This window comes from Vicia villosa, linkage group LG3, assembly GCF_029867415.1.
Source record: "Vicia villosa cultivar HV-30 ecotype Madison, WI linkage group LG3, Vvil1.0, whole genome shotgun sequence".
NCBI lineage: Eukaryota > Viridiplantae > Streptophyta > Magnoliopsida > Fabales > Fabaceae > Vicia > Vicia villosa.
Window position 1 is genome coordinate 67847444 of NC_081182.1, and position 15633 is coordinate 67863076.

Below are 15633 nucleotides of genomic sequence, written 5' to 3' on the forward strand. Positions count from 1 at the left end.
TTCGTACAAGACTCATGGCATATCTTAAAATTGAGATGATCAATTTGTCTCAAATGAGATGTTTCTTCTGCACTACAAAAAAAAAAAACATCCCATTACTATATGCTTTATGCCTCTAAGGATGCGTCGTGATTCAATATTTAATGGAAGTACGATTTGAATATTGGATAAAAATATGTTAAACATATTAAGTTTGTATGTTTTATCGCCATACACTATTGTTGTCTTTTGTTGCTGTTTTAATTTTTTTTTCACATGCTATGTAGATTGCATACAACCAGGGCATTATCTAATTATTATAGTATTATCCTATTTCGATTTTTTATTAAAACATATTTTGTCTTAAGGTGATTTTCTTATTAAAACATATTTCAACACTATTTGGTTCAACTCTTTCTATCTCTGGACAGAGCACTTCAGCAAACTGTATCTGAGTGATTGCAAATTATACATCTACCCATTATTGCCAGCATATCATACAATGGGATGATTTACAGTTGAGTTAATTGGCTGGCATATCATACAATGTAGAGATTTTAGATGAATCTGGTTGGTTGCTACGTGGTGATATTTATTAAAAAATATATTGATTCCCGTGTTATTCACATATCAAATACGATGCTTATATATTTGGGTAAGACATCTTATAAGTTAACTTTCATAGAAAGAATAAACTATGATACCATATTTATTGTTCCATATAATACAGCTATGAAATCATGTTGTGTATAAAAGCTAAACGTATACATAATGGTTACTTGAGTATGTCTTAGCATGATGATGCACCTTTCAAGTTTCTCAGAAACGATTGGTTATTGTGCTTAGCACGTTCTTCAACCAAAAGTGTAATGATGAAAACATATGTCATGCACATTTCATTTATGCTGAGCTTGCTGTATGTGCGTGTGAATTCGTGATATTAGTAGCCATGCGTGCACTTTATGAATTATTCATTGTAAATGACTCTTTGAGTTTTATGCATTTTTTTGTTTTTTTTTTCAGTCAAATTTTGTACTTGTGTGGTGAAAATATCTATATATACAAAACGATTCAAACTCTATTCTTATAACATATTTTGATTGATGCTGATGTTTTAAAACGAAACAACATCAAAAAATCGGTGCTCTTATCATGTATTTTTTATATGACTGACAGTGTAAATCATTTTGTAACTCAATAACCATGGATACAACTATCTTTGAGAGGAAGAGGAAATCGGCACTCACAAGAAGGCACAGGAGAACTGTCTTGGATGAGAGAAAAAAAAAGAAATAAAGTTGATGAGAATGGAAGAGATTTCAAGATATGTTATAACAGTTTCAATCATCCATTACGTGACAATGTAAGGATACCACTTTCTAATATAACTTCATCTATCAGTAATATAGGCATTCAGAATCGTCGCTCACCGCTCAGTGTTACTGCAAAATCATCATCCAAACCATTGCAAACTGGTCTAAAAGAATCTCTGTCGTACAATCTTAGTGGAACACATGCATATGAAAATATTGTCTATCAGCCAACACCTCAGCCTAACACGACCGGTAGTCATTTCTCACCTGGCAGTTCCATATCAAATATTACTGCTGTTTCACTCACCCCTGCACAGAGATCTGCAATGGCACGTGAGAGGAGAAAGTCACTTATGAATTTTAAAAAATCTCGCACACGCACAACACCAACCACAAACAGAAGTTGTAACACCGTAGAAACTGATAATCTTCATTCTCCGGTATGTATATCCCAATAGTTACAACATGTGTTAAACTTACTTACAAAAGCTTAAATCTTTCCTAAAACTGTATATAAACACCGTGCTATGAATTTTACTGCAGCATATAGCACCCGTTGTTTCGTCCAGCAGAAAGAAAAAAACTCATGATGTCCAGACCATCGCAGCAACATGTGCTTAAATCTTTTCTAATGTTGCCAATGGTGGTATCTCTTCCTCCACAAGAAACCGCTCTGGTACAACCGACGTAGAGATTGAAGATGATGATAGTTCGGACGAGGAAAGATCGGACAATTCTTTTAGTGATAGTGAATGTGAGTTCGTAAATAAGAATCCCGACTATGATTCAGCATCAAGCCTGGATGACCATGACCAGTAAAATACAAATTATGGATCCTTTAATCACCATGATTCAGGTTACATGTTATTTGAAAATGTTATATTATCATGTCAATGCTGTTGTACATTCTTAACGAGTAGATTATATTATTAAAAAAATAAATTTCAAGTTCCTTTTTCAACTTTTGTTCATTTGTTATGGGCGTATTATGATTTCTGCTATATATGTTTCCAGGATACTCAGATATAGGTGATCCTGCAATAGAATGTACACGTTGTGGGGCACTTATGTGGTACGGAGAGAAAACTGATAAACGAAAACATAGCTCTGTCCCCAAATTCCAACAGTGTTGTGGAAATGGCAAGATTCAACTTCCTCTTTTGAAATTACCTCCTCCTTATCTTAACCAGTTGTTGTTTCAAGATAATGGTGCGGATAATCAGAATTATCAGCAATATTGTAGATTGTACAACATGATGTTTGCCTTTACATCTCCTGGTATGAAGTTTGACAACAGGTTCAATGCCGGTGGAGGTCCTCCTAACATAAGAGTACATGGACAGCCCTGCCATAGGATTGGGAGCATGATGCCGCTTAATGGACAGACACCCCGATTTTCACAGCTATATATTTACGACACTGAAAATGAAGTACAACCTAGGATCAAAGGAATGGGGTAATTCATCACCGTTTGATTATATAAATAGACTACATTAATAGTATATGTTTATCCATTTAAATTATTTGGATATATATTAATTTACGTGTTGTAATTTATTTTTCAGAAACAATCCTAATATAATTCCGCACGTTGTGACCGAATTGAAGAATATGCTCGACGAGTTCAACACACATGCTAAATCTTTTAGGATGGCTGCGGACAGGCTACGACATTCCGATGTACCAGAATTGAAACTAAGATTAGTTGCAGATAGATCTAAAGATGGTAGAATTTACAATCAACCCAACGTTGCAGAAGTTGCCGCATTGATAGTAGGCGACGTTGACACCGGAGATAAAAGGGACATTATTCTTGAGAGACAAAGCGGCAAGCTAAAGAGAATAAGTGAGTTTCACCCAGCATATCTTGCTTTACAATATCCCCTACTCTTTCCTTATGGAGAAGACGGATTTAGGCTTGGTGTTCTACACAGGGAAACAAGTTCTAAAAAAAAAAGATGAATAAGCTAACCATAAGAGAATGGCTTGCGTATCGCATTCAAACAAGAGCAAATGAGGCACATACGCTTTTGAGATCACGGAGACTGTTTCAACAATTTTTGGTTGATGGATTCAGTATGATGGAATCTCAAAGATTGAATTATATTCGCAAGCATCAGAAGAAACTTAGAGTTTCTAAGTACTCCAATCTTACCGGTCCAGGCCAAGAATCCGACACACAAGGTTCAAACAAAGGTAAAAGGGTAGTTTTGCCGTCAACCTATGTTGGTAGCAGGAGATACATGGAGCAGCTTTATTTTGATGGAATGGCTATTTGTAGCCACGTTGGCTTTCCCAAACTGTTTATGACTTTTACTTGCAATCCAAAGTGGCCGGAACTTAAGAGACTTACGGACGAAATAAAGCTTCATCCTCACGATCGGCCTGATCTCATATCACGAATTTTTAAAATCAAGTTTGATGAGATGTTGTCTGATTTAACAAAAAAGCATGTATTGGGTCGAGTTGTTGCATGTAAGTCGTTATACGATGCACTAATATACATGGGCCGTCTGGCTTTAATTCATTGCTATTTTGAGTAATGTTTATTCTTATTGTTTCGCTTTTTACGTTATTGCAGATATATACACAATTGAGTTTCAAAAAAGAGGTTTACCACATGCACATATTCTGTTATTTATGCATCCTGAAAGCAAGTGTCCCTCTCCAAAAGATATAAACAACATCATTTCAGCAGAAATTCCATCCCAAGACGATGATATGGAACTCTATCATCTGGTGAAAACACATATGATCCACGGCCCATGCGGATACGCAAACACTTCATCGCCGTGTATGAAAAACAATCAATGCACAAAATTCTTCCCGAAGAAATTTCAGGATCGCACTGTTGTTGACCACGAAGGATATCCTTTGTACATGAGAAGAGATACTGGAATTACAGTTACCAAAAAGGATGTTCATCTTGATAACAGATTTGTAGTTCCTTATAACCCATATTTGTTGAAGAAATTCCAGGCTCACATCAACATTGAGTGGTGTAATCAGGGAACATTCGTTAAGTATTTATTCAAATATATTAACAAAGGATACGACCGAATTACCGCAAGTATTGTTGATAGTACCAATGATAGATCATCTTTAAATGGAAATCTTGATGAAATAAAACAATATCTTGACTGTAGATATGTCTCTCCAAGCGAAGCATGCTGGAGGATATTCGCATTTCCCATTCATGGAAGGTCGCCCGCGGTCGAGAGATTGTTTTTTCATCTCGATGGAGACAATTGTGTTTACTATACTGATTATGAGTTGATTGATGAGGTACTTGAAAAACCAAGTGTGAAAGAGTCTATGTTTACCGCTTGGATGGAAGCTAACAAGACATATCCAGAGGCAAAAGATTTGACTTACTCCAAGTTTCTCACAAGATTTGTTTACGACAAAAGATACAGGCGGTGGAGACCACGCAAAAGAGGTAATACAATTGGAAGACTTATATGGGTCCCGCCAAGTACAGGTGAGCTTTTTTACCTTCGAATGATGTTAACTGTAGCAAAGGGACCTACTTGCTACGAGGACATAAAAAGGGTGGGAGGAATTGTTCGGGACAGTTTTAGGGATGCATGTTTCGAAATGGGATTTCTTAATGATGATAAAGAATATGTTTCGGCAATATACGAGGCCAAAGATTGGGGTTCAGGTTATTTCTTGCGACAATTGTTTGTCACCATGTTACTATCTGGTACAATGAATAGACCTAACCATGTTTGGGTTAAAACTTGGAAAGTATTGGCAGACGACATTCTTTACCAGTAGAGGCAAGCAACCAATAAATTAGGTACATTCTAACTAACTGGTCTATCATTTGGTATGTTGGTTATTAGTATAGTTAGTCGAAAATTACATTATTTTCATGGAATAATGCAAAGACGTTAATAATAACAAAAAAAAAGTCCAAATATACAGTCTACATGTATGCATATGTTATATTTACTTTTCCCAATTAAGTAAGGCAGACATCCAGGAAAATAATGTAATATAGTATTGAGATATCGTAGCTGCTCATTTAATATATTATTATTTTGTTTAATTTGTTCATTCTTTTTTTTTTTGGATATAGACCTGCATTTAACGGACAATGAATTGAAAAACTTGACGCTCATCGCCATTGAGGACATGTTGCAGTCCAATCGAAGAAGCTTGCATGAGTTTAAGGATATGCCATATCCCGACTCATATGTCACAAGAGACATTGGCAACCGTCTGATTTATGACGAACGCGATTACAACGTTAATGACGAAAGAAAAAATTTCACAGCTCTGTTCAAAGCACTCACAGGTTATCATACAAAATACTCGATATTACTTGCAACTCTATTACGTTATTACGCTGGACATAATTTCGTAGAAATTCTAAGCAAACACATCATGTGCAGGTGAGCAACGTGGTATTTTTGAAACCATCATGCAAGCCGTCGAGAAACAAAGAGGGGGGTGTTTTTTTGCATGGTTATGGAGGTACCAGCAAGACATTCATGTGGAGAACACTGTCAAGTGCACTCCGGTCGGAAAGAAAAATATGTATTATTGTTGCTTCAAGTGGCATAGCTTCATTATTATTACCAGGTGGAAGAACTGCCCATTCAAAGTTCAAAATTCCAGTGCCGACTCTTGACAACTCTACGTGCAATATCGACAAGAATACAGAGCATGCACAGTTACTTCAAGCAACTGATGTGATCATTTGGGATGAAGCACCCATGGCACATAAAAATTGCTTTGAGGCATTAGACAAAACACTTAAAGACCTCATGAATCAGAATGGCCTATCGGGAAGAATATTTGAAGGCAAAGTTGTTGTATTCGGCGGAGATTTCCGGCAGATTCTTCCCGTTGTTCCAAGAGCTTCCCGTTCAGATATTGTGCATGCATCAATATTCTCATCTTATGTGTGGGATCACTGCAAGGTCCTGACTCTAACCAGAAATATGAGGCTTAGGAATGATAAAGGCAATAAGAACAATAATGATATTGCAGAATTCTCGAAATGGATACTGGATGTCGGCGATGGTAGGCTATCTGAACCAAACGATGGATTGGCCGATATAGAGATCCCTCAGGAGTTACTAATTACAGATTTTGAAGATCCCATACAAGCCATCGTTGAAAGCACGTACCCAGATTTGTTGCAAAATTATATCCGTCCTTATTATCTGCAAGGCAAAGCAATTCTTGCATCAACAATTGAAGTTGTTGACAAAATCAACCATTATATATTGAACCTAACTCCAGGTACATATCATTAACATATGACATTAATGTTCAGATTGGTCAAATATTTGTATGTATAAGATGTCTTTCATTATCCGACGTTATAATAATATTTTTCTCTATCTTTAGGTGAAGAAAAGGAATATTTGAGTTTTGACGAGATAGACAAGACCGATGCGACATACACTGAAGCTTACGAAGTTCTAACACCTGAATTTTTGAGTAATCTAAGAACATCCGGTCTACCAAATCACATTCTCAAATTGAAGGTTGGTACACCAATTATGTTGATGAGAAATTTAGACCAATCTCAAGGATTGTGCAATGGCACAAGACTTATTGTTACAAGGTTGGCCAATCATGTCATTGAAGCAAGAATTATTTCTGGCAAAAATATAGGTAACCTCTTTTACATTCCTCGAATGTCTATGTCGCCTTCAGAGTCTCCTTGGCCATTTAAGTTGATTAGACGACAATTTCCAATAATTGTCTCTTATGCTATGACAATTAATAAATCACAAGGTCAATCTCTTGATACCGTCGGACTGTATTTGCCTACTCCGGTCTTTAGTCATGGTCAATTATATGTTGCCATATCTAGAGTTACCAACAAAAACGGTTTAAAGATATTGATTCATGACAACGACAATGTTCCGCAGTCGACGACTACAAATGTCGTGTACAAGGAAGTTTTTCAATCACTTTGTTAACTGGTAATCCACATTTCCACAACCCATTATATCTATATGTTTTAATATATATTGGCAGTTATAAATATAATTAGTATCTCATGCCGTTTATATACTAACGTACATTAATTTGTTTCAGGTTGAAGGCGAAGTCAACAAAATATGTCACCCGCCACCGCCCACCCTGATTAAAATCACATGAATTTTTATTTTATTTATTGAATGGTAGAAAGATTGTGTTAATTTCATTGTTGTGTTTGTTTGTATTTTCGGTACAGTCTGAAATGTTTACCCAATTGTGAGATTGCCTTACTATGTCTTTTAAACTAATTATCAATTGCACTTGCACTTATCTGGATATTGCTCTAATATGAACTGCATCATGTAGTTTTAAGTTATGTTGAAGATAATGCAAACTCTAATATACAACATTGGTTTGAATAACCTATACTTTATTATAGTACACATCCCAAACAGATGGTTGATATCCATTGAAGATAAATAGATGTTTAATATTAAACACATATATTAAACAGAAAATACTTGCACATTTATTCTGATACACCCGAAATCCATAGAAATTTCATTTTTCCTACAAACAACCTGTTTTTTTTTTTTAAACAGCCAAATATTTTGGCAATATTGCACAGCAAGTGCAGATAATCCTATAATACAAAACATATGCAAGAGGGGAACAAAACCATGACATCCAAATAACACTATTCCAGCCCCTTAGCAAGAAGCTATTCAGATTATAAAATAACAGCACCACTGCATTATACTTGCAGAAAAACAATAACCAGACTTAACATCTACTCAGCACCACCTAAATGTGACCAACACCAATATACTCATTGTACAAACAAGTTACTATTATACTTTCAAAACTCACAAGCTATTGATACAAATAATACTGTATTTTTCAGCATCGCATCGACTAAACTAAAGAAAATAGATGCTGCGATTTTGTAAAAACATCACTATGTAACATTATTCAATCATGCAAATATTTTTGATGTAATCAACAATACTATATACATGCTAAATAGCACCAAATTACGAACTATTTATAGAACCGTACATAAAATGAAAATTATAGCATGGAATATTTCTGAAATTACTTTAATTATGATATCTAATGTGAAGGTTAAAAATTTGGATCCACTCCTGTTCTAATCCACCAACCTTCCCTTCAGTTCCTAATTCAATGGTGTATGCACTGATATAAAAGAAAAGACAATAATCGCAGCATACAATTATATAAAGCAAAAAAAGATATACGATTAAAATAGCAGAATCCCATTTCTGCAAAACCACGATGTATCAATGTTTGGAATAAAATAAAATACCGGCAAAGGAGATCCATTATACTATTACAGTCCAGGCATTTGCCAAATTAAAATCAAAATAAAACTTAAAAAACCAGATTAACTTATGAGAAATGCAGAATTCAACATTCCCTACAACCAGATGACTGCCAAGCCGCCATCCTTCAGCAATCTCAAAAGTTGTAATAGCATTCTGCAATAATAACAAATGTATGCGTTAGACAAACACAATACTTAAAAAAATAAAAATATACAGTTTCTTACATATCACCACGTTAAATCCTGAAAAACCAGGTTATACAATTAATAGACAGTCTTACACATAATTTACTTACCAATTCTTCATGTTTGCAACCATATCCGACCATACCTTCCATTCCCTACCATACATACAAATAAGTAAATTACAACACGAATTTAAAACAACACAAAATATTTAAAGATGTAAATATTTACTTATCTAATCAAAGTAATGCCATACCTTTCACCTTCAAATTCCACATACACAATAGACAGCCCCTCACACACGTTGACGACTCTGTGGTTCACATCAAGACCGGCGCCGATCATAACATCTGAAACAGCCTGAACATCTTCAACAACAGCGAAGTTTAAACCAAGCTTCTTTCCCTCGCGTTTGCCACTCCACTTGATGTCAACAATCTTTCGTTCCCACACTGCCGAGATGTTCCTCAACTTCTTCTCCTTTTCCCAAATGCATGTTTCAGTATCCGATACCTTCAAACCCAAATCCACGCACACCCTCGTAACATGATTTCGTTTCCATTTCAATGACCTCCTCAACTCTTGAGATAAACGCCTGAGCTTTCTTTTGACCGAAAATCGTTCCCAGCGATCACGAACCACAAGGTACTTTAAATTCCTACACAGAAAAAAATACGTATCAAGGAGATTAAAACAACTGAAGAAAAATCTTAGAGAGTATTATTGCTGGAAAAAAAACAGCTTTTCCACCTGCATGCTTTTGCTATTTCAGATGAACGAGACATTTTTGGACGGCAAGGAGTGATGGCTACGCAGTTGTCAATCGCAATGCAATGTGGAGTAAATTTTCGTTGGATACAGCACTTATAGCAATGATGAAGATTTTGGAAGAAATAAAGTAATTGCTTCTTGGAAACTGTTGCGCTACGCCGTAATCATTGTATTGGCTACTGAAAAAACTTTTCCAATGTTGAGTGACATATTAAGTAAACCCAAATCTGTTGATATCTCCAAAATATTTTCAACCACGTTTTCATGTCAATTCAAACAGTATTTATGTATCACATTAAACTTATTTTGCATTAATATATTAGAAAATTTACAACGTGTATAACCTTTTTTTTTCACCTTCTTCAATTAATTACTAACTATATAAAATAAGGTCCTGTGTCTATTAATTACATAATGCAAGGTATAGATTTTATTATTTTATTCCAGTAACTGTTCAAATTATATCAAAAAATAGCACATTGCATTGTATCAAGATTTTAAATATACATTATTTTTTCTTTATGATTTCTTAGTAACAAAACATATAATTGTATCAAATTTTTCAGTCTAAATACATATGTTATCTCCAATGAAATTTTTAGTCTCAATTGTTCCATATACCGTTCATTTTTTTTTTTATAAATAAATGCCACCCCTTACATAGCAAATTATTTATTAAAAACATAGTATCATTATAAATATGTTATATTTGTTAATCTTTTTTCACAACAATGCCATATATCAAATATATATACAAAGCTATATATATATATATATATATATATATATATATATATATATATATATATATATATATATATATATATATACGTTTTTGTTACGTACATAATTAGTCGGCAGGTCATTCATCGTTCATATTTTAATGAAGAGTACAACCACATAGTAACCAAGCACTGGCTACCAAGCACCGTGCTATTATTTTTTTTATATATCACGTATTCATTTTTTTGCGTATTGGATTAAATCATTCTTCCCCCGTACTCATTACAACATTGCGTCTATTATATGCATCATACCATTTGATAGAAACGTGTTTTCATCTTAGCCACAGTAATATTTATTTTAATATACTAACAACGGTTATTGTTTAAACCACAACAATGATATTCTTCTGATTAAACAAACGAAATTAACAAATATGAAGTGTATATACTTCAAAGTTGATATAGATTTAACATTCTACACAAAATATAAAACCAAATGGCAGATTGTTCACACAACACAGTGAGTACAATAAAAACACACATCTCATATTATACTACTCACTAATTTAATAAGTTAACATCGTCATCAATTTCGGCGGAACAACTCCACAAACATCACGCCTGCAAAAGGATTCATGGAGAATTCAAGGACATCTCCGCATTGAAGCTTTTTCTCCCTCGCAAATGCGTACCAGCCAAGGCCAATATGTTTCTCATAAGTATTTCTACTTGCTCTGATAATTACACAGTGATATCCTTTTCCATCAATCAGATCTATCATCCTTATTGCATTTTGTGCCTTACCAAAACATGTTCTTGAAATTTCCATTGGAATGTTCTGTAATTTGCCATAAATCTAAACTATTTAAAGAAAATAAAGAGGATCATAAAAATAAATATTTGCTATTTATTTAGATGCTTACAAGGGCATTTTGTCCGTTCATGTTTGATTCGGTCACATTTGACCTCCATCGAACCTCGCCGCTATAATCAGCTATGCGCTCATCCTCTGTAAGAAATCCGTCTTTTATGAGTGTCTCATACATCTTATTTTTCTCATCTTCAAACTCATTATGTATTTTACGCACCCATTCAAGGCTGTCTCTCTCAGGATCACTGAATCAAAGTAAAAAAAATATATGAATTAACCAGATCTGTTAATAAACAGAATAAAAAAATTTGTGTTGTCAATAACCAGATCAATGTAACATTACTGCATCCAAAACGATAAAAAAACCAGCATTTTCCACCTTGACACTTCTCCCTTTCCATCATTTATCCTTCAAAGTCACGTACAAAAACGGAGTATAGCGAGGCATCTCACATCTCAAAGTGTCTCCCCTTTTAAAACATTTGGTCTTCACAAATTCGTACCACCCCTTTGTCATGTACTTTTCATAAGGACTTGGCACACCATTGCGATTAGCAGTGTTGATTGTACACCTGAATTCTTGATGTAAATCAATATCTCTAATTATAAGCTCCTTTTGATTTCTTGGTAAGCAATACTTTGATACCTCTTTAGGAAAATGCTGCAATAATACATAAATAATTCAGTTCAATTATGTATCATACATTCATTGTATTAAAACTACTTGAGAACATCAAATTGATTACAAGACAATATTCGATACCATATTTAAATTACCTGAACATTTCCTTTCTTAGTTTTTCCATTTGTGATTGCAATTTCCCAACAATATGTTTTCTTCGCCCCATTCGTTGCTACCTTAACTTTAAATGAATTGAATCGCTTCCTCCCAGTTTTCAACTTCACTTTCTTAGTTCCATTCCCCACTACTGCAGCAGGGTCTGAACCGCCAGAACCATTCCTTGAAGTACTCATCTTTCCACCATTTTTTTTGTTACAAGCTCTTTTGGCAACGAAACTGGTTGGCTGCTTCTTAATTCCTTCTATTGTGCGAGCTTCCTGCCTACCAGTACAGTCAGAATCAACTTCTTCGACCTTGACTTCCTTGATAAAAACACTTGCTTTCTTCGCTGGTCGAACTAAAGCTGATGTTTCATGAGCTTCTGCAAACCTAACTTTTTTTTTGACATATTTCCTTTTTCCGGATGATTCTCCCACCTCATCCACAAGTTCCTTAACTACTTCCATTGCAGCTTCCTCACTGTACAGAAAGATACGTATACTAAGATACTATAAAACGTATAATATAAACGGACAAAAGACCCATCGATTACAGGTATGAACATATCCAGCAAACAGATACTAAAAAGATACATGCAGCAATAATTTTCAAATTGGGACATAACTTATATCAACAGACATACAAACCAATAGCATTCATATTGTCTTTCATTCAATGTCTCTAAGAAATACTCCAAACTTTAACCTCCAGTTATGAAATATGGGGTATTCGTTGAATCTCAAACGCAAAGCCCTAATCGACCCAAATAAACCCCAGGAAAATAAAAATACCCTAATACATACAAATTGATAACTAACTAAATTTTTTTCTTTGTTAACAGCATAGATACACGGTGTTCGACAAAAACAAGTTTAAGTTCTAATTACCTGTCGCCTGAAACGGAGTCGTCTGAGACCCAACCATGACAACCATTTCTTCGTCGATTCACCATTGGATTCTCGCGCGCTATGATCAATTGAGAGGCGACTCGCTGAGTACTCGATGACGTCTTCAACCTGTTTAAGGAAGAAAAAAAATTACAAGAGATAAGAAGTGAGAAGCTACAGAGAAGGAATACGAAAAAAATAGAATGGAGAGGTGAGAGTACTTTGGGACGTTTCCTATAACAAATGCAACAATTATTTAATTGTTGTAAGTTCCAAAGCTACTAATACTTCTCTGCAGACATTTTATGTTTCTTCTACTACACGGTTTCTCCTATTAAACCCATTATATTTTATTTTCTCTCATATCTTGATTGTTTGAATCATAAAATTTATTTTGTATTGGGCCTTCAACAGATTGGCCTATTAAAAAGGCTGTGATTATGAATATATTATATTTATTAACAAATTAGCCTAACAAATCCATATATTCTATTATATATATATATATATATATATACATTATTATTATTATTATGTGTTCCAATGCTATGCACTGTCAGTGTAAAATTTTTTACACTATCAATACATCACAACCACTCAATTATATTACTTTTTAAAAAATTAAAGGGTTAATGAACTTTTTCGTCCCTTTAAATATTTCAAATTTCGCTTTTAGTCCCTCCAAAATTTTCCTTCAAGAAATCGTCCCTTCAAAATTTTTCTTCTTAACTATTGGTCCCTAACATCAAATTTCGTAGCTAATCGGTGGCTAAAGTCGTAGCTAATCTCTAGCAAATTTGACGTTAGGGACCAATAGTTTAGACGGAAAATTTTGAAGGGACGATTTCTTAAAGGAAAATTTTGGAGGGACTAAAAACGAAATCTGCAATATTTAGAGGGACCAAAAAGTTCATTAACCCAAAATTAAAATAAAAGTCAAACACTTCCAGCATATTAACGACTATGATTCAATGACGGTGTAAAACTCCTTTACACTGTCAGTGTATTCTAATTAGATTCTATTATTATTATTTTTATTATCATTATTATTACTAATAGATTTTTTTTATTATTATATACAGTGTTTTAAATTACCAAATACCATAAACTTTTTTACAAGTATTAAAACGTCTTTTTTATTTATTTGTCAATTTAGGTTATTCTTATATGCATTGTTTATAATGTGGACATTCAAACGCGTCAAATTTATAATGATAATCAATATATACGTGTATATATACATATATATACACGTATATTTTATTGTTGTATCTTATATAGCATACTACATGTTTAAATATATTAAACACGTTGATCCAATTAATATGCCGTTTGTCTAAGTATATACGGAAAAACTTCATAAGATTTATCTTAACCACGTAAAAAAAAAACGAACCGGCCCCGTGCGATAGCACGGGTCTCCCGCTAGTTTAATTTAAAGTTGTCCTAGTTAAAGTTGACTAAACCTTTTTATTTGCTAGGGCCCTTATACTTTGTTTGGTTTAGAAAGGAAAGTCAAAGGAAAGAAAATAAATGGACTGATTGTTAAAGGAAAGAAAATGAGAAGAAAGTTAGTAGAAATTATAAGTTTGTTTGGTAGAAGAGAATGTGAGAGGAAAGATAGAGTTCATTGTTTTAAAATGACATTAATACCCTCGTAAAATTGATTAATGGTTACTTATAAATTATTAATATATTTATTAAAATAAAATATTGATATTAATGTATGAATTCATTTTAACATATATGTTTAAATATTAAAGTGAAGCTGAAAATATTAGAATGTCAAATTGAATACAGAAAAAATATAAAATACTAAAATGTGTGTTGTGAAAAACGATGCCAAGAACAAAGTATAAAACAAGGAAAGAATAAAGGACAAGGAAGAAGAGGAACACAAGAATTGGTTATAACTGCTATTCTTTCACTTTCTCTTAAAACAAGATTACAAGTTTACAAGAATAACAAATAACCTCTCTCACCCTAAATTAGGATTTGCAGCTTAGCAATGATGAGAGACTAGTATGCTATTTATAATAAAACCTAACATACTAACTAATGGGCTTTTTCAGCAAGGCCCATTACACAAGCCAACTTAATAAACAAGCTAACTTAACAAATTAGGGTTTAAATTCTAAAACCTAATTTAACATGCTAACAACCCTAGCATCTTCGACATCTGCATGCTAGACCCATCTTCGACTACAACATGCACACTTCGACACCAGCATGTGAACAATCCTTCGACTTCATGCTTAACTCTGTCGAACTGTCGAACCAAGAAGCTACCCTTCGACAATACTAGAGTTCGATCCAATATCTCACAAATCTCCACCTTGGACCTAACTCTACAACGTCAAGGAACAGACTAGCTTTCTTCATGCAGCTTTATCAACTGCATACAGTGGAAAAACTTGCAACTCGGCAATGTCTTGGTGATCATATCAGCAGCATTGTCTTCAGTCGAAACCTTCAGCACTTGGACTTCTCCACGCTCGATTACTCCTCTGACGAAATGCAGCCTCACATCAATGTGCTTAGTTCGCTCATGATAGGCTGAATTCTTCGACAGGTGTATTGCACTTTGACTATCACATTTAACAGTGATACCTCGACCTTGAAGTTTCAGCTCCTTCGCAAAACCTTCAAGCCACAATGCTTCTTTCACAGCTTCAGTTAGGGCAATATACTCCGCTTCAGTGGTTGATAGAGCAACAACCTTCTGAAGTGTTGCTTTCCAACTGATTGCAGTGCCAAACATAGTGAAAACATATCCAGAAATAGATTTTCTGGAATCCATACAACCTGCATAATCAGAATCGACATATC

At 34.2% G+C, this 15633-nt stretch overlaps 2 protein-coding genes across 2 annotated transcripts; both read left to right on the forward strand.

Annotated features, from left to right (window-relative positions):
* Positions 1-1252: 1252 nt before the first annotated feature.
* On the forward strand, positions 1253-3254 carry LOC131658256 (uncharacterized). The gene is made up of 3 exons (XM_058927569.1): positions 1253-1625; positions 2307-2748; positions 2858-3254. The coding sequence occupies exons 1-3, from the start codon at positions 1253-1255 to the stop codon at positions 3252-3254; spliced, it is 1212 nt and encodes a 403-aa protein (XP_058783552.1).
* On the forward strand, positions 3251-7237 carry LOC131658257 (uncharacterized). The gene is made up of 5 exons (XM_058927570.1): positions 3251-3767; positions 3874-4956; positions 5377-5546; positions 5693-6548; positions 6657-7237. The coding sequence occupies exons 1-5, from the start codon at positions 3251-3253 to the stop codon at positions 7235-7237; spliced, it is 3207 nt and encodes a 1068-aa protein (XP_058783553.1).
* The last annotated feature ends 8396 nt before the right edge of the window (positions 7238-15633 follow it).